Genomic DNA, 20,808 nt, shown 5'->3' with positions numbered 1-20,808 from the left:
TCCCCTTGGTCACCTTCGCAGCCCTCTGCTGGGCTCTCTCCAGTAGTTCCCTGTCGAACTGGGGAGCCCAAAACTGGACACAGGACTCCAGATGTGGCCTCACTAGGGCAGAGTAAAGGGGGAGGATAAACTCCCCTGAACTGCTGGCCACACTCTTCTTAATACCCCTCAAGATACCAGTGGCCTTCTTGGCCACCAGGTCACATTGCTGGCTCATGACTGCCCCTGTCTTCCCTTCCTCAGGTGCAGGACCCTACACTTGCCTTTGTTGAATTTAATTAGGTTTCTCTCCACCCAACTCTCCAACCTGTCCATGTCAAGCCTGTCCAGTGCATATTCATGCACTGAAAACCAGGACTAGGAGAACTCTTCCCCTACATTTTTTAGACAGCCTGACTATGATTGGCCAACATAAGACCTGGGGGGGGGGGGAAAGTTGTGTACATTCGGACCCTACACTTGCCTTTGTTGAATTTAATTAGGTTTCTCTCCACCCAACTCTCCAACCTGTCCATGTCAAGCCTGTCCAGTGCATATTCATGCACTGAAAACCAGGACTAGGAGAACTCTTCCCCTACATTTTTTAGACAGCCTGACTATGATTGGCCAACATAAGACCTGGGGGGGGGGGGAAAGTTGTGTACATTCAATAAGACAGAATGGAAACTTACTTTAGGGCCTGGAGGTCCTTGTTTTCCTGGTGGGCATATGCAGGGGGCAGGCGTTGAGCCTACATCACTAGGACCATTCATGCACTATCAAAAGTGAAACCAGCCATCAATACACATGCCAAAAGCATTCAACAAACATAACATTGTACAAAGCCAATTTTCTTTAGGTTGCATAGGTCTTGGCTTTCACTCCTTTGTTCAGCTGAAAATTCTGCTTACCTGAATATTGCCCAACTACTCTGCATGCAACTATTCATCATTTTACCCAGAAGAAAAATAAATAAACATTAAGTACTGAAACTGGGCTCTAAAACACTCTGCTTTTCCACAAATATTTTTGTCATATATTTTGGTTATTTTAAATCTGGCAACATGCAAAACTCTTCTCCTAAACTAATTGATAGTCACCATTTGAAGTGTGATCAATTATCAAATATAACTATTTAATTAAAGTTCATAAAAGAATCTAATAAATATTATGTATAGCATAATGACCATAACCAATGGACATGCTATCATGTGTGGAAAGCCTGAAAAGGATGTAAAGCTCAAGTCTCCTACCTACTGTGCAGGTTTCCCAACTATCTTAGAGCTATAGAAAGGCAAAAATTTAAGAATCCAAGATATAGAAAAGCAAATTTTGTATTCCTTACCTAAACACTTTCTATAACATTTCACTCATATTTTTTAAAATAATACAGAGTTCTGACAACGTTCTCTGAATGGAATTCTTTCTCATGGTCAAATGATTGATCAAAACGCGTCCTTTGCAATGGAATCAAGTGCAGTTAGAAGGATGGTTATGGAAGCTATCATATTAAGTCTTCAAACAAGTTCTCCTCTAGAGAGCTCTCATGAGCATGATGAAGGTAAAAGCTATGTGGCTGTGCATATCCCCATTCACTTTGCAACAGCATCCAGCCCTGCAAATATAACCATTGAACCAGGGAAAAAATCCAGCCGTTTATTCTAATAAACGTGGGTTTCTTCAGAAAACTGACTTTTAATTTGTCTGTTGACTTGAGTTCAAGCAATGGTAATCCAGCAAGTTTAAGTTTAGCAAACCTCTGTCCACTTTTCAAAGCAAAGTGTGTATTCCCTAGAATAGTAAGAAGTTTATATAAAGTCAAATACTACCTTAAACCGAGTTTGAGCAGTTTAGGATTGAGCCTACCTCTCCATTCTGAAAGAATAAGAAACACAGTTTAAGTGTACAGCAATATTTGTAATACGCAAAATCCATTCATTTGTAAACACTACCAAAACCAATCATAAATTTAGGGTTGTAACTGTCAAGGAACTATAATTCAAAATTTTTAACTTTCTCAGACTTATGTGCAGCTGCTATCAACCCATCTGAATTTTTAGTTCATTTTGTTTAAGGGTCTGTCAACGGGAGCTACCAGTAGCATTTTTTAAAAGGCACTGACAAAAGTAGAACTAATACTGAATCATGTAAATATTTACACACTAAATGTTTAGATTTGGGTCAAATATTTTGCCAGGAGTAACTTCTCATCAAAAAAGTCATCTGCTTACTCATTCATGTCAGAGAATATACCAAAATATTTCTAAAAGCCCTGATGTCTGCCTGAATCCAACGTCTAGGAAAACATATAGCAGCACAGAGGCACGGATGGCTTTTTCTCACTTCCTTATGTGACTGCACTAGATTCTGCTATCAATTGAATTGAGTTTTCCAGTATCTGCAACACCACAGAACATTCCATCCCCAAACATTTCAGCATATGAACCATAAAATTATGTGTCTTAATGGTTTATTAGCCACCATAAGCTGCACTGTGTACAGAAGTCTTTCTGTACCACAGACTTCATATACTGTGGTATATGTATTCATTTTCAGTGTATTCAATTTTCTTCTTAGGAAACTTCTAGAGAAGGTTATCTTTCTCCACAGTTCATAGAGGGACCTTAAAATTACTATGTAGCTACATATATCTGGGAAAGGGGATAAATTCAGGCTGTAATTAGTACATACAGCCCCTACTTAGTTCAGGAGCTCTGACACAACCACACTGACTGAATACAACCACAAACCACATATTCCTCCTTGGAGATCATCCAACATTTTTATTTTCTGAAGGAGTCCAGAGTTTCATGGGTAAAGTCCAAATTTAGTTTACAACAGCAACAAGTGAAACTAAACTGGTAATGTTTTTGCTTGGACTTCTTGCCAAATCACAGAGAACATTACAATATGATGGACATCTTAGTGTTTGCTTTCTTTATGCAAAATTGTTTGAATTTGGTTACTTTTCATATCCTACTTCTACTTTGTAAGGAGCAAAAATATATGTGGTGCAGTTAAATAGCCAAATACTAAATTTATTTTCCAAAAGTGAAAATCTGGTTCCAACTGTGTGCCATGAATGGTTTCCAAATCTGGTTGCATGTGTTTTACATTTCATTGCATACTTAACTGTAAGTAAGATGGCGAAGAGAGGATCAAAGGATCCTCATAAACTTCCTAATTGTCTACATGAATCATAAAATGCTGAACAAGATTTTATTTTTGACTTGTCCATAATATGTTTCATGAATTCATGGCAGCAGTTCAGTTAATGGGATATTTACTGCAGACATCAGCATAGATACTTCTGATATGAAAAGGTGGAAGGTGAATTAAAAATATAAGTTTGTTGACTATGTACAAAAAATTCAGAGATTACATGACCTGACAAGTAGCAAGAATTACACTAGATAAGTTTAAAAGTAGTATTTTACATAAGTATTTTACACTGCCATAAACTTTTTGTTTTATTAATGTATAATGTTTAAAATCTTATATTGTAACAGCAGATTTTGAGATTCTTCTATACTGCTTTCAAATTTCCACCATCTAATATCTAAAATAAAAAAAACTTTTAAAATACGTTTGTGCAAAAATAAGGTTGAAAACAGACAAGTTCTGTGTCACTCGATATTGCACACACAACAAGCATCTGCTTGCACCAGCTGAATCCATGTAGTATTACTTATTTTAAGAATTCATTGAGTCAGCATTAAACAGTGAATTCTAAAAAAATGCCAAGTAGTCCTCAAAAGTTCATCTATCATACTCACAAATCCCGGGATCTCACAGACTGTTTCTCGATTATTTTGCTCTGGGTCACAGTAGATTCGCAGTTTTTGTATATCAAACTGTAATTCAAAACGTAAAGGACTCTTTTAGAGTAAGAATAGTCTGACATTAAGTTAGTTAAAACTATACTATTCTTAAATTATGTCATCCACAAGTTTAAAAATAAAATGAAGAAAATATTAAAAAGCAAGAGAAACTGGAAGCTCTGTGTGTCCAGTATGGTCAAAAATCAATTAAAGATGTAGAAACATTTTTAGTCAGGTTACTCACAATGATTAACATGTGCAACCAATTAAACATTCTGTAGCAGAATTATTTAAAGAAAAATAATCAATCCAAGATTTTGTTTTCTAGCATAATAGAAATAACTACCCCTAATCCTTGGCAATAAATCCAAACACGCATAGCACTAATTACATTGGCTGCCAATATCTTTGGGAAACAAGCTACAACAGCAGAGGCAAAACCAGCCTTCCCATTTTTACATTAACAGTCCCAGGAAGATGTTTCTACACTGACCTGTCTCTACTAAATATAAGATCAGTAAGTTTTGGTGAAGCATCAGAGGGCAGGTCTGACGCTTGAAAGAATTTGGTTTAGAGTTTAGCTACAGAATGTAAAGCTTTAAAAAAGCCTCCAATAAAAACATTGGCACCAGGTCAGCAAAAGCTTCTGCCGTTCTGCTCTGTTGTGATACTCCAGAGCAATGAAACCACTGAAGTCAGTTTTTCTAGCATAAATTATCATGACTGCAAAGAGAAAAAGGCCCATTACACTTCTTTGAAATCACAGACTGTAAGTTGGCCTAGCAGGGGAAGAAAGCACAGAAATGGAAGTATGTTAATAATGTGCCCAGTAATAGGTGTTTTCAAATTTAAAATGTCTACAATTCACAACACTGAAGTATGTAAATAAGTTTATCATTATTTTAAGTGCTTTACTGGAAAGCACTTCAGCCAGTAAGTTTCTAATTAAATCAAGAACACTTGCAAAATATCTAGAAAACACCTGAGCACAGAAAGAGAATGAAAATTCACCAAAGCTTCTCTGAAGAAGATTCTTGAATCATACTTTCTGTCCAACTCTGACTGAAAGGCTGTATGCAGATTCATTACATATTTCTCTATAATCATAGTCTAAGCAGAAATATCCTGGCAAAGTTAGATTGTTAATGCTTTGCAAAATGTGTCACAGTCTGAGAAAGTGGAGAAAGGAAATACCTTTTTTAGATTATAGAAATCATCTGGAAATACAGAATTGCAATCTGAGGCAGATTGTCTACAGTTCTTTTAGTCCACTGTCAGGAGAGGATTTTATACAATTTGACATTCCTAAAATGTTTTCATCTTTATTTTTGATAACATCTTGTATCTACATTTTTTTAACTCACTGTATCACTGGGAATCTGTAAGAGTCCCATTACTGCAGTGACTTCAGAGAAAAAAACACCACACTACAACAACAAACAACCCTCTAATCCCAGAATGCACAGAACTATAGAAATGCACTGTCAGAGAAAACGCATGAGACGATTGATCACAATTCCAAAATCTCTACTTTCCTTGCAGTAAGTTCATGAAAACCTATCAGAAATCTGTGAGAAACATACAGTAGTTTTCACAAAGGAGTACTTTAGCATACACAATGTTACCACCAGAAATGCCAAGTCACACACACAGCACATTCAAACCCAAGTTTCCATATACAGTTTTAGAATATGATAATAATAAACCTGAAGGCTGGCTAAAAATACACAAAATTGAGGAGTAACTGAGTAAAGACACCTGAAGAAAGTCAATGAAGGTGATGCAAGACACATTCATATATTTTAATAGGAGCAGTAAGGATCATAAAATTAGAGTTAAAATAAAAGTACAGCTTTCAAACTAACTAAAAATAACATCTACTTAAGTAATTCAGTATTTCTCAGTAGTGTTTCCATTACTATCAGTCTAATTAGTAATGTCATTACCACATTGTTATAAGGAAACAATCTACTTAGCCAACATCTGGAACACTGTTAACATAACAGTCTTCACCACTGGTCTACACAGCCCTTACCTATACAGCCGGAAGTTTTAATCAGCTTTTTTCTGCCTGCAAAAAGCTGAAGGCAAAAGAACTCCGACGTTCCTCAGCATAGAGGGGAAATTTGGTACAGTGTTTTCAGGGGGGGTTTCCAGTACAGCAGAATCAAACAGGGGCAGTTTCAGTGTCAAATAACTGCAGTACCACAGATACAGAGTTGATATTGTATTTTCATGACAGCTAGTGATGTTGTCATCAATATTTTGTTGTCTCTCTTCTACCAGCATAACCACCACCAAATTATATGCAAGTCTCAAGGTCAGAGGAAATCGCCAGCTTTGAAACACTGTTTCACAAATTCAGGCAACCACATTACCTGAAATCTGTGTTTCAGGAAAAATAAATGCCTCTTCAAGCCAGTGAGGCCAATTAAGCACCCTCCACACAGGATATAATAGTTGTGCAGAGTCCTCCTGACTATTTATGTTTCTTTTTAAGTATAAAAATTTGGTATGTTAAATATCAGCCTACTATAAATTAGAAGAGTAAGTTCAAGAAAACATAAGACACCAATGCTATGTTAACCTACAGTAGAATTTCTGAATTATTGTGACTTTGGCATATGCCTACCTGTACAGTTTCCTCCTTCCCAGAATACTTTCCTATTTGGGTTACGCCACTGATGTAAATACCTAAAACAGGATGCAGTGGTTTTGTTTCAACATCTTGGTCATCTATATACAAAGTTACAAAATCTTCTGTTACTAAGAGACGAATCTGATGCCAGCCTTCATCAAACAATGTCTATGAAAAGTGAAGAAAACAGAACTGCTTAGAAAAAAATTATTTAAATAACAATAAAAATGCATTTCAACACAAACTACTGTTAATGATTGAGATGATCAATGTTCCAGGCTTTGTCATACAAAAAATTGTAAACTGTATAGGCAAAAAAGTATTTTCCAAGTAATATAATAATTGAGAAGATGATATTTGGTAATAATTCATTCCTATTCCAGAATTATTTGATAACTCAAATTTTTTCAGTCTATGATCTTGAACTTGCTCAAACCTGTTTTTTTAAAAAACTATGAAGCCAAAGGCCCCTTTTTCAGCAGTGGTATGACTCAAACACTTCAGATTTTAACTCATAGTCAAATTAAATAAGTACTTGAAAGTCTTTCTACTTAATCTCTTATGAAAAAAGACAACATGATATTGGCAGAGAGAATCACAATATTGCAAAGATAAACCAAATATGACATTCATCGTCTCACAAAACCTCAAGTTTCTAAAGCTTAAGATCCAGTTGAAAGGAATAGCGTAGTTCCACAAGTAATAGAAAATGAGACATAGCTTTAAAGAAATATTTATCTCACCAACTTCAGAAATTAAATTCAACATGGGAAGAAATACCTTCTTCTTGAGCCTATCCATTAATTTCCAAAACAATCTAGCTCTTCAGCCTAACCTAGATGCTTTCGATAGCTAAATGTAATCGATATTCATCCCACACTAAATGGGTATACATAACAGAAGTATACAGCTTTCATTATTTTATATACCTTTGTTACCTTTTGTAGACATAAACAGAAATTAAGCTTACTTCATTTAACAGTATACACCCTTACACAGCACCTCTGTTTCTATTTTATTTTCATTCATAGATTGGCATTTTATTTATTTACAATGACCCTCATTAGAGGATAAAATAAACAACAGATCAGAATATGTAATATTTCCATTTTCCTGAGTAAAAGTGATAAATTATCATAAAGATTTATTAAATAAAAAGGTTAATTAAAAGCATAGTGACATTTATAGTGTGTTTAGAGACATACAGCCCTAAAAAGGGCGTAAAATTATCGTTCTCCGTAACAGCAGTACAAGCTTGGAGAAACACAAAAGAAAAAAAAAAAGCAAGTCTTCTTTTCATGCTGAAATTCATGGATACATGGGACTGCAAGAATAAGATTGATTTGTCACTGTATCTGCCAGAAACAATTAAACAAAAATTTTTTTATTGACTTGAAATTGAATTTTCGAACAATTTCCAGTAAATGGAGTCTGACTTTGCTTCTTTAAAAAAAAAAAAAATTATTTCACCTGCAAATAATTATAAAAAGGCAGAGGAAATTTGGAAAAGTAAAATTCTCCATCCAATAACAGAAGAATAAAATACCTCTCCCTAGCTAAAGCTTAGTAGTTAAGACCTTCTCTTGGATAGGAGTCCTTCCTCCTCTGAGGATTTATATTTCAAAATCCTTCAGCCTGATTTGGAGTAAGGATTTGAATACAGTCCACCGCTTCCTAGAAGAGTTGAATCCACTTGGCCATTAAGCACTCAAGCAGTACATCTTTCCCACTCTGAAGTATCCCTCTTTGTTCACTTAAATAATACTCCCTGCATTAAGAATGGGAATGGAATCTCTGAGCTGCATATTCCTACACTGCTACAAATGCAAGAGTAGAGACATTCGGTCTCCTCTCTGTCTCACCTGCAACCGAGATAATCTTTCTTACAAGAGCTGAATACTTCACTTGAAATTACTGAGGAAATATTGAAAGAGAACCTTCGGATTACACTTGAAGACAATAAAATTGGTTTGCACAAAGAGGGAAATCCCTTTGGTGAAGAAAATAAGTAGCCGAAAGGAACAGAGAACTCGAAAAATCCAGATTGAAATCTCATACTGTAAACTGTTATTTACCCTTCAGGAGAACATAACTCCTGTCATTTTCAAAGAATTTCGACACTTAAAAAAACGCTCCTTAAAAATGAACTATTTTCATTCACATTTTGTATTCTCAGTATCAAAGGCTGAAATTACTTTTCAGCATACATTAAGCAAAGAGCTGTGTGGAAAAAAAGTCTCTGTGATCTTCACAATTACCTGCTGGAAACTACTGAGTAGAATGCACCTGCAAAGCATTTACAGTGATGATCACTGTGGACACTCTGGAAATATAGGTAAAGTACTACTCATCTATTTTTAAATGCCTAAGCAGTCAAAAATAGGACCATGAATTTTTAAAAACATAAAAAGTAAAGGAATAATGTGTACTTCAATAAGTATTCCAGCATCACAATAACTTACTCCTTACCTTTACACGAGGTGCAGCAAAAGTAATAACTTGTGTGCCATTTATTAAACTTGTTGTAGTGAATGATAATGTTTTCTCTTCTCCATTAATAGTGACAGCTATCTGTGGTCTCTTATCCAGACTTAGGATTCTCCACAAATCCCACGTCTTCTTCACTTTAAATCTTTGAGTGGAAACAAACACATAAGATGGAGGCAGACCTTCTGGAAACACATTCCTAAGTAAATGGGAAGAGAAAATAAAAAGACAGTACTTGAACATTTGTATAAATCTTAACATAAGTATCTCTCACTTTAAGCAAACAAACAACAACAAAAAAATCTTACTAAGTTTAGAAGTGTATTTATAAATCCAAATACCTTGTCAATTCTGACAGGTCAACACGTGAAGTTACTTCATAAGCTTTTGCATTAGTCATTGATATTTGAATTCTCTTTTTAACCTTTTTCTTCACACCTAATCCTACAAGAATGTCAAATCCTTTTTCATCTCGAGCTGCCACTGGAATTCTTGTCGGACAAACAGATTCTGTAAAAGCAATAAATGCAAGTATAGTTCAAAATATGACTTAAAACTTTCAAAATCTAACCTCCTACCTACCAAATTTTTTGTAGCTGCCTGTCAAGAAACAGAGAATTGAGAACTGCCATTTAAGTGTAACATGAGAGAAGACACACAGAATACAGAGAGATGAGAGGCTAGAATACTGGCATGTCATATTTTACTGCAATTATATACACATACGATTATGAACTGTCACAAAATGTAGTACCTGCCTAATAAAAATATTGAATTAAATTTCTAAAATTGTATGGTTTCAAAGTTCTACAACATTATAATTGTTAATTTCCACAATACACTAACAATTTGGATTAATCCAGCATCCCTGCCAAGTATAAAATCAGGTTGTAAATGGACAAAGGTCAAATTACGTACAACTATTTTTTTCATCTTCTTTTGCTTGCCATGAACTCTGATCTGTTTTGTCTGTTACACTGAAATCTGCCTGAAGCCATTCTCACTGGACAAATATCACATGATATATTTTCTACCAAAACTAAAGTTAGCTGAATGTTAATTCTCTTTTCACAAAAACAATACTAGGCAGTGGACTTAAATTGTCTCAGAATAAAACAGTGAGACAGCAGAGTGAAATTCAGTTCTAAAGCCAATATTGTATTAGAGTAATAAATTAATAAAAAGAAGTCAAAAAACTTTTTTTAATTAAAATTATGCTAAAATATTCACAATAAATACACTTTCATCATTTGTTTCCTATTGTTTCTTCAGAAAAGCACCAGTTCATAGAAATGGAAGAGGTTAGAAGCACATTCCAAAGAAGGGGTGGAGAGTTCTCTCCTCCCCCTCTGGACCAGCCATGGGCTGGAAAACTCACGTTTCAGTACCAGGGAATTATCATCTCAAAGGTCTAGATTGGCATCTCTCTAGAACATGAGCAACGCTGAACAGCTTCTCTTTCTAACCAACTCAAGGGCAGTCACAGAAGCTAACCCCATTCTGGTGGGGGAGGCAGGATAAACTCCAAGAAAATTCAGCTAAGTGTCTGCACAACTACATATGGTGAGAAAGGATAATTCACCCCAAGGGGACATGCCACAGGTGCTCGGGGCAGCAGCAAGAAGCCACATATATTCCTCTTCATTTTCTTTTCCTCCCCACAGCAAAATGACACCTGGTTCTACAAAAAAGAATTGCAAGAATGCCTACAATTTGGAAACTAAAAATCTCTACCTTCTGAATGCTTCCAAAAAAGCTAACACAAAGTCCAACAAACACAACTTTCCTTCTCAAAACACAGATACAAGATTTAATCAGCATATTTACAAAATTAAGTAAGAGTAATAACACTTTGTTTTTTCAGGTTTCTTCACTGTGCTTTGTTATCATGGAAACATTTTCTAAACTAATTTATTTCGAAGTTGAATAATGGCCATAATACAGAGCCATTAATAGAGATCATAGATAATCATATACACAGACAAGAAAATGAACGCAAGAATCTTATCAGTTACAATATCATAAATTTGGTGTAAAAATCAAAAATTAAATGCAGAAATAGGATTACTTTATGTGAGAAGGCCATTATTCTGGATTGATGCCAAAGTAAATGTTCCAAACCAACACAAATTAAGCATGTTTAAAATTATATATTAAGAAATTATTCTTTGTTTCCAATGGCACATTGAAGAATTACGTAAAAACATCCCCAGCAAGGTAGATTTTTTTTTTTTTTTTTTCCTGGCTCATCTTCTGGCAGGACTATTTTGATAACTAACTGAGCCATCATAACTGATGCAGAAGTCAGTGGCAAAATTAAGAACTGTCTTCCATGGGAAATGGAGTTGTGTTTTCAATCCATAATACCGGTCATGGCAACTATTTAGCCTATACTGAAATCTTGTTGCCTTTTAGTGTATTTATATAGTTTTCAGATGCTTTATTTTCCCTTTCTGAAGCATGAAATAACCTTTAGATGTTAAATCCCATTACCTAGCACAAAGCAACTCTTCTCAGCATCTTCCAGACATACTTTTGAGGTATGCATTAAGTATTGTTTTTAAATGCATTCTTCAGACACAATCTTTTCTATATTTTTGCTAGAATACACTAATACTACAGCAACACTTGACTTCCAGAATAAATGTTAAATATTTTTTAAATATTTGGACACTCTGTCAGCCACACTGTTCTTCTGGATGACAGGTTTTTTGTTTTTTTCACCATGTCATACTCTAAAACAAACACTGGAGCTCCCAAAATGCACAACAACCACAAGGCCATTTATAAGAGCACTACTTGCTACAGAAACCACCAAACCTCAGCCTCCTTTTTCCAGAAAGGAAACAATGCCTATGCTCATATATCTATGTTCATGTGATAACAAAGTTCAAAATGCTATAAAGGTTAGCATTTGTTTAGACATTAAAACAACAACAATCATGAGAAAATTGCAAAATTTTCAGCTAGTTTCATGGGGTCAATCACTGTTACTTTGCCTTCATGGGCAACTTCCCCTCCCAAAGTCAAACTGAATCTAAACAACATGAATAAAATAATCCTCCACTCAGATATAAAACTCCCAGTTTACTAATCTTTCAGTTCACCTGCTAAAGATGCTGTGGTAAGAAAGGTAGCTGCCAACTGGCTCTGATTGCTCTTTGAGAGAGGCATCTCAGTGCTAACATGAGGGAAGAGTGCAACGTAAGAGAGTGGATGCAGTGTCACTTAAAAAAAACAGTAAATACAATTTTGTATACGTAGTTAACATTCGCAGATTACTGCTGTAAGAGTCGTGTCAAATATCACAGCTGAATTTAAAGGATAACAGTTAATTCTGAAAGCAGAAAATGCATTTTGATGAAATATAACGTCACTTCTAAACTTTACTTAAAGAACATATTGTGGTTATTTTGTAGTATTTCTCCCTGTGTGAAGTTTTATTAAAGAATTTAGCTGCACTTAGATGATATAATTTTTGGACTGACCACCTTACTACATCAGCCAGAAGGAATTATTATGATTTTCATAAGGGTATCAAGAAATAAACACTATTATCCTCAACATAAGTATCACCATATTTTTTCAAGGAAGTCCATACTCAAAGTGAGAGCAAATGAAAACTATTTTTCATTCTTAGTAAGTGCAAAAATATAGTACAACTGAAATATGACTTACATCAATTCTTGGTAATAAAACACGTACAAAGTAGCACTGATAAATATTCACTGTATAATAGAGCCCTTTGAGTGACAAATTTTAGAAGCAATTTGCTATCTTTTTTTATATATGGGAAAGCCATTGTTTTACAAAGTTATCAGAAAACAATGCAGTAATGCTGCTAGCATTCTAAAGCTAAAAAGTCATTTTACAATTAGTCTTGGCTAATTCTTCTCTAAAAGCCTTTGAAAAAATATCATAACAGCTTGTTACAATTCCGGGCCCTTTTGCCAAGAACCCTTATTCTGGGTTTTTCCAACGCATACAAGTGGAAGAACTCCTGTTTGTAATGACAGGTTATCCCCTAAACTGTCAAGAAGAAATGCTAGATCGTGGATGAGTATCAGCCCCACCCAGCAAAAGGATAAAGCCCTACATTCTCAACACTGTGAGAATCGCTCAACTATCTTAGGGTTTCTAAACTATCAATGCAAAAAATTTGAGTTGTAGGGCAAAATCCTACATACTGAAATTAAACACACACTGTTAAACTAAACATGCACCTTTTTGTTTAATTCAGAAAATAACATTTTGGGAGTGACTTCCGCAAACACGATCAACATGAAAGAAGATCATAGTAAAGACCATCAGGTGCCTCAGGTCACATTAACCACGCATTCTGCTTGTGAAATGAAGAAATATGGGTACAGAACTACATTCTGCACACCTAAAATATCTTAGAATCAACTACTTACCTTCACACAGTTTCTGCTTTATAACTTCTTTAATTCTTGATATCGCAATATAATCTTCAACATAAAATACGTAAGTTGATGAAGGCTTGTTGGCAATAGCTTTAAGTTCATCTTCCTCAATTTCTGAGCCAACACCAATAGCAAACAAAGTGATTTTATTTTTCCTTGCTTCTGCTGCTACGTCTTTGACTTCATCTTGGGACTTTCCGTCAGTGAGAACAACTGCTATTTTTGTTAAAAATCTTGAAGATTTTGCAAAAAGATGGTCAAAGGCAAACTGAATAGCTCTTCCTGTCCTTGTATTTCCTCCCAAGTAGTGTATGGATTCCATTTCCCTGATGAGATTCTCGGTGGATTCATGAGTTCCGAGGGGAATTTCAAGTACAGGGTAATCACTGTACTGGACAACTCCAACTTGAATAAACTTTGGCCCTATGTCAAAATTTCTTGTAATATTGACAAGCCAGCTTTTGATTATTTCAAAGTTTTCTGGGCCAACACTGTAAGAGCCATCTAAGATAAAAACTAAATCCGCTGGAGCAGTTCTGCAACCTAAAAATAAAATTAAAAAAAAAATCAAACAAATATTTTCATGAACTCTTCCACTTTCTTCTTCCACAGGAAATATTTTTCATATGAGTTACTGTTTGTGTTAAAAACTATATTTACAAATACATTCCATTAAAAAAAAAAAAATCAGCTGAGTTAATCAGTGAAAACAAGACTGTTTCTGTAAGCCACACAGGTACAGCTTGGTATCGGAAAACCATACCATATTCTGGTTTTTACATTATCACCACAAACGATTATGAAGAATTCTGGAATTCAGTTCCTCAGCTGGCAACTGCATTTCATGAAATCAGCAGAGAGGAATACATTGTGGTTTTTTCCATATCTCTTTGTCGGCGGAGATGATAAACAAAAAAATTGTTTTTATTATCAAACCAAGCACGCTGCAGAGGAAGGCTACAGTCTGAACACGCCAGAATTCAGCAGTAATATCCAATCCTTTTACAAACACATTTTAATTGATTTCTGATACTGCTACATGACACTTACAGAACTAGTTATTATAAAATCTTGAGTCTCGACTGAATGTTGCTGTTAGCACATTCTGATTTTAGAGTAGAAAAATGCTCAGTGAACAAGCTCAACATCCAGAATATAAGATCACAGTAAGCATTTAGCAAATGTAATGTAATTGCATGACAATTTAGGCAGGGATTTAGCTCTCCTGGCTGTAGTCACTTATAGATGGAGCTTTTACACTGAATTGCCAGCTTCAGGACATGGGCTAACACAACCATTTCTACCGGATAGTCCTATCCATCTTACATGCACATCCTCATGTGTAATGATGAGTAACTCTCTAGAGGAGTGAATCACCTTCCACCAACCACGAAAGGAGCTTTGATAACTGACATAAGAGGTGCCAAGAAGACAACCAAAACCAGGAGAGATTATTTTAATCCCACGGCACATGGGGTAACATCAGGGTTACTGCATAGTACTGTGCTTTCAGTTTTGTGAATGACTGCAGCTTCACCACAGGAAGGAGAGCTTTGCTTTGTTCTGACTTCTGCCTGTGGGCACTTCTAGTGAGGTCAAGATTTCACCTTCCTTGAAAGCAAGTGACCACAGTCTGCTGGAGAGACGCTTTTGCAGTGCCAGTGGTGGTGGTGAAGAGAAGACACTGAGAGAAGGAGCAAGGAATGAGCAGAGCGCATCATTCTGTGGTCCAGGGATATGAATCACAGAGTAATTTCGGTTGGAAAGGACTCCAGACATCATTGGACTCAGCCAGCTACTGAAGCAGGCCCAGCTTAGAGCAGATGCACTGAAAAAAATATATGACTTTCTAGAGACCTAAAGGAATTTTATGGAGTTTGTTGTTAAATACTGAAAATTGCTGGACAGAGAGCAAAACTGGAGGAAAAAAGACATACCCTGAAAGTATCGTTGAGGCCAGAGGAAAGTTTTCCATACTCTATTTATTCAGCCACTTCATCTTTCAAAGATCTACCTTGCTTTAACAACTTAGTTTCCATAAACCAGATTTAGAGTTGATATGGCAATATAATCGTCCACATAAAATACACTGATAAAGTTTATGAGGGCTTGTTGACAATAGCTTTAAGTTCATCTTCCTCAAACTTGGTTTGGAGGGGTTTGAGATGTTAATTTTGAAGAACATGCAAGAAGATCTGCCCCAGACCTGGGTTTATCTCAGCTTCCTCTCTTGGAATCTCCATTTTTCTTATTTAGTTTTTCACCTAACATTAACCTATTCGACACATTAATTCTGAATTACGAATACATAACTTTAAATCAAGATTGGAGCTTTATAGTTCCATCTGTCCCCCTGGGTATTTTCAAGACACAAAAAGAAATAAAGTTATTCCCTCTTCCTAAAGGAGAAGTAAGATATTTAAGATACTTTTTTGTGTATTATAGGTTTTTTGCCAGGAAAATTATACTGGGAAAAAATCAACACTAACAGAGGTTGTGCTGGTTTTAGATGGGGTAGAGTTAATTTTCCACAAAGTAGCTAGTATGGGGGTACTTTCTGGTTGTGATGAGAATAATACTGATAACATACTATTATTGTAGAGGTTGCTAAGAAATAATTATACCAAGTCAAGGACTTTTTCAGTTTCTGATACAGCAGCACCTGTGTTCCCAGCTTCTTCTCTGCAAGAGGCTGGGAGGGAACACAGCCAGGACAGCTGACCCAAACTGACCAAAGAGACAGTTCATTCCATAAATGTCATGCTCAGAATGGAAGTTGGGTAGTGGGCCAGAGGTTTCTCTCTCTCTTGGGCTTGGTCTAGCTCCCAAGTTCTGGCTCTCCAGCTCTGTCTCTCACTACTCTGGGACTGACTCGGCAGCAGTCAGCAGGTGGTAAGCAGTTTGTTTTATTCTCCATTATTTTCATTATATATTATTAGTAGTAATATTCATACTATTAGTATTGTTATTAGTAGTAGTATCATCATTTTATTTCATTTATTTTCAATTAAACTGTTCTTATCTCAACTCACGAGTTTTCTTGCTTTTACCTCCGATTCTCCTCCTCATCCCACTGGGGGAGGGAGGGTGAGCACGTGGCTGTGTGGTGCTTGGTTGCTGTCTAGGGTAATTCCCCAGCAGAGGTGTACATAGGAACCTGAAAATGAATACTATAAATTCAAGGCATGCTTTGAAGTTGCTCTTATCTGAAACATAAAAATTAAGACTTACTTGCCCTTGTTTCCCCATCTTCAGCTGAGTTGTAATCATGAAGTAGCAGAATTAATAGTGTCTGAAAAAATGCTATGATCTGTGCCATGTGTACTGTATTTTCAAAGTCTTGATACTAAACTAGATGGGGAAGAAATGAAAAGAAAATACAGTCATTATATTACAAAATAAGTCCAAACTTCTGTGTTTTAAAACCTGTGCATGAGGAACAACTTTGAATCAAATCTTCAAGCCCAGATGTAAGGCCAGAACCAGACATGTCCAGAGATCCCTCTCAACCTGTGACCCTTTGATTTCTACTAAGTCATGTGAAGTGGTACTTGTTCATGTAAGCAGAGATTTGGTCAATCAAATGTTATTAATATAACAGAGGACAGAATTTTACAGTAACTTCTATCTATCTTAGCATATTTTAACATAAACTTTTTTCCTCGTTACTTGGCTTGCATTCAGAACAACACTGGCTTTGTGCTGCTCAACAACTGGCCAACAAATTTACTCCTTTTAAATTTTCCCATATATAGGGGAAAAAACTCTAAACCATGAAAATAAAAAAGCAGCTAAATTCAGGACAAATTTTCACTAGCAGTTCAGAGACAACCCATTGCACTACCCTTCAGCATCACTAATTTAAGCATTTTACATCTAGCCAGAAGACTGAATATTCCTCTTCTCTCTACAGGCTTTGCTTTGCCGGTCATATTAGTCTTTATCTATTACAAACTAGTTTAACACTAACATTCTTGCTGCTTTTTTTAGCCGATTTCCTAGCACTGAAATGCCTTCCCTGAATAAGGCCAAGATTCCTTCCCTTTTCATATTTTTTTTCTTCTAGTCATAAACCTTCACTTATGCCCACAACAAAATAATCAACATACTCACCTAAAAAGTCAAATATAAATGAAAATATTTACTACACAACAAAATTAAAAGTCAATACATTAGGGGGCAGGAAGGAAAGAGAGACAAAAGCTGTACATATTTGTCCTTTTAATACTGGTGATCTTTAATTTTGAACTCTTCAGAGTACTCTGTGCCCACCACATTATCAGTAATAAGGTCCTGGCAGATGTTCTGAAATTTCTGTAGTGCTGGAAAATACTATTCTCCAAAAATACACCAAAATACAATCCAACATGTCTACTGCAAATGCCTCTTAGGAGAAGAAATAAGTAAATGGAAATACGTAACCATTTTCTTTTCCAAGACTAGTGAAGGGAGTAAACCAAAGAGAATGCCATCTAATAACATACTGAGTAGCCATCAATCAGCCAGTAAGCTGTTCTCTGTAACAAAATTCTACAGCAATTAAATGTAGACCTTTCTCTCCAAATATGCATATACCTGACACAATGCTTTTAGGAAAATTATATGGAAAAAAAGGGATTACAGAGTTGAGAGGCCAAGATAATAACAAGTAGAGAGGCAGTAATTTCAATGTCAGGTTCATTTCTAGTAGATTCATGATCTGTACTTCCCAAATAGAAGATGTGCCACAAAATCAGTAAGTTGATTTACTCTGTCTGTTCAGTCAGCTGCTTTGCTTTTTCCACTGCTTATAAAGCACTTATTCCATTAAGAAAAAAAAAAAAAATCTCCACAACCAACCTCAAGAAGTTCACACAAGTCAACTTCCAGGAAGTGCTACTCCTACCTAATATAATCCCCCTAAGTTAATAATGCAAAAACATAATAGTTATATTATTAAATATCACCTTCAGATTACAGATAATAGCAAGGTAACAGCGTACTTTGTTATTCATACTACCTTGCATCAGAATGGGTGAGAAACCAGATGAAGAACTTTGGGGGTCTATGTCACCTTCACTTAAAAAGATGAAGTGGCAATTTCTCATACCAGCTCTTTGAGAAACGATCTGTTTAAACTATGAAATTAAGTGCGTAAGTAATAGGCATGTAATACATGAGAAAATCTTACCAGAGTAGAAGTTAAGAATTTACACTGATTACTTCAGACTTGATGGTTTGTAAGAGTCATCATTTTAAAATCACTTTCAGCCCTTTCCATGACAAGTGTTTGCTGAAGGGTAAAACACATCTCTCTCAAGGCCAAATGGAGCAATACCAAAGAAGAACATATGAAAATAAATCTGTGTGGGAATTCGAATAGCAGGTAACAAAAGAAGGACAACTGCATTCTTTGAGAATATCAGAAAAACGTCAGCCTATAACTGAAAAAAAAAGAGACTGACTACTGTACAAAGAGCTGATATATATCAAACCCCACAATGAGGGCTCAACAAACTATAAAACCCTATAGATTCCTCCCACCAAGAACCCCAAAAGATCAAAAGGTCAAAAAAATTTGTATTTCTTTTGTGAAAAAGATGACTGAGGAAAATATCACCACAGTACATTAGCTAATTTTTGCTGTTTGTCATCTCTGTGGTTTTCTAAATTGTTCTTTATGTAAAATCCATAGCAATTGCATAAAAGGAAAATAAAAGCCAAACAACTTAGTGACCCCACTGCGTCAATCTTTACTACAAAGAGTACAATGACTGCTACCACTAATATTGCGCTTTTTTTTTTTTTTAATAAAACAGCACACTAAATCTACAAAATTATCTTAACAACACACACTCTGCAGCACAAAAGGTGTATGTGCTCCATGCAGGCACTTCAGATCAGGTGGGGACACCAGGATCCTGCTCGCTGGCACAGCTCTCCTTTCACCAACCCCTGCAGAAGCCAACAATGCCTTTCTTAAACTGCACCACCCCCTTTCATCTCTGCTCATCCTTCCACAAACATCTACCCACTGGAACCTTCAGGGATGGAACCCCCAGGTCGGCTGGACTGAGAGAAGCTACAGGGAAGAGGGAGATGCTCGGAGCTCGCTGGGTGGGAAGGGGAGAGAGCGGGGGGCTGTAAGGACCCTGGGGAAGGAGGTGATCCACAGAAACTAATACTTCACCGTGAGAGAGGAACATGTGATGGCAGCATTGGCTGGCTGTCCTGGAGTGCAGGAAGTATCAGGGAGCCCGATTTAGGAGCAGTGCAGAAACGTCATGTCAAAACCATTACAAATTAGAGACATTATAGGGGAACCAGAGGTAAGGAAAGGAAAATTCACGGGATATGCTGTGGTGTGTTCCATGCACACAGCCAGCAGAAATGTGCTGTCCTCTGAATTTTTCAGTTCTGTGTTCTCCTCCTATCATTAAACTCATATGAATGAGATATATATTTTAAACAACAGGCAAAAATTAATGGCAAACGTCTCGCATAACCTCAGTGGTCAGCCCTCCAAATTGCCTTAACACGCTACAAAACAGGAGTTCCCTCCCAAAAAAAAACGTAGAAGAAGAAAGAAAAAATGTTGGCAAGTTCCCCACAACCCCAGCCTCACCTACCCTAAACACAACTGCTGTCCACCGTGCAGCCTTGGCCTCACATGAGGGGCACATGCAAATTCACGCTTGCTTCACCGGTAAAAGAAATGCTACTGGGAATACTTTCACAAGCCATCAGGCATTCGCACAGGGAAGCGCAGGAAGGAATTACAGGTCAGCCTCACTTCTCACAGTGAGGAAATTTCCATTCTTCACTACCAAACGCTACAGCAGCCTTCAGTGCACATCTTCAATCTTGAAAGACATTAAGGTAACTAAAGTATTACATCAGAGCAAGATTTCTATCGGTGAAAACCATGCTCCTACTGATTATATTTCTTAAAGAGAGTCAGTAAAATAATTGGTGAAACAGGCTTATCTGATTTGCAAAGAATCAAACTGTATCTCCTCAACAGATCACTTTTTCCATCTGTGACATTCCTTCTGTACTTCATTTACAACAAAGCCTGAAAAATATGAGATACTGAACTTGAGAACTTTATTATAAGTATAAAGCCAAATAACTAGTAGTCCAAAAACTGATTTATTAATAGAAACCAAAATAAAAAGGATAAACCCAAGACTTAAGCAACCAGCCAATGAGGATTCCAACAATTATCCAATCTTCAATTTATTTAAAATAAAGTAATAATACGGCACTGCACTTCTAATAGTCAAAAGACATGCCAAACCAACAACTCCAGAAACCAAACTTCTGTGTCTTGTCAACACAGTAATTACAGCACAAGCAACAGAAGCACCCTTGAAATTACAGAAAATACTTGCCCAAGTGCCCTTATTGCTACCACGGAGAGGCCACCATTAGTATCACAGAATCACAGAGTGGTTTGGGTTGGAAGGGACCTTAAAGA

General features: G+C 36.2%; 1 protein-coding gene across 1 annotated transcript in view; it reads right to left on the bottom strand.

The window, feature by feature from the left end:
• COL21A1 (collagen, type XXI, alpha 1) overlaps window positions 1-16,668 on the bottom strand; it is a gene marked incomplete at its 3' end in the record, with an annotated part of 39,548 nt that extends 22,880 nt beyond the window's left edge. The window contains 8 exon segments of the mRNA XM_010162020.1: window positions 672-755; window positions 1,846-1,854; window positions 3,756-3,833; window positions 6,433-6,606; window positions 8,908-9,124; window positions 9,267-9,435; window positions 13,341-13,892; window positions 16,581-16,668. Of these exon segments, the coding sequence (XP_010160322.1) occupies window positions 672-755; window positions 1,846-1,854; window positions 3,756-3,833; window positions 6,433-6,606; window positions 8,908-9,124; window positions 9,267-9,435; window positions 13,341-13,892; window positions 16,581-16,668 (1,371 nt within the window).
• Between the last annotated feature and the right edge of the window lie 4,140 nt (window positions 16,669-20,808).

Source organism: Eurypyga helias, unplaced genomic scaffold, assembly GCF_000690775.1.
Source record: "Eurypyga helias isolate BGI_N326 unplaced genomic scaffold, ASM69077v1 scaffold13592, whole genome shotgun sequence".
Lineage (NCBI taxonomy): Eukaryota > Metazoa > Chordata > Aves > Eurypygiformes > Eurypygidae > Eurypyga > Eurypyga helias.
This window is presented reverse-complemented; position numbering and strand designations above follow the sequence as displayed.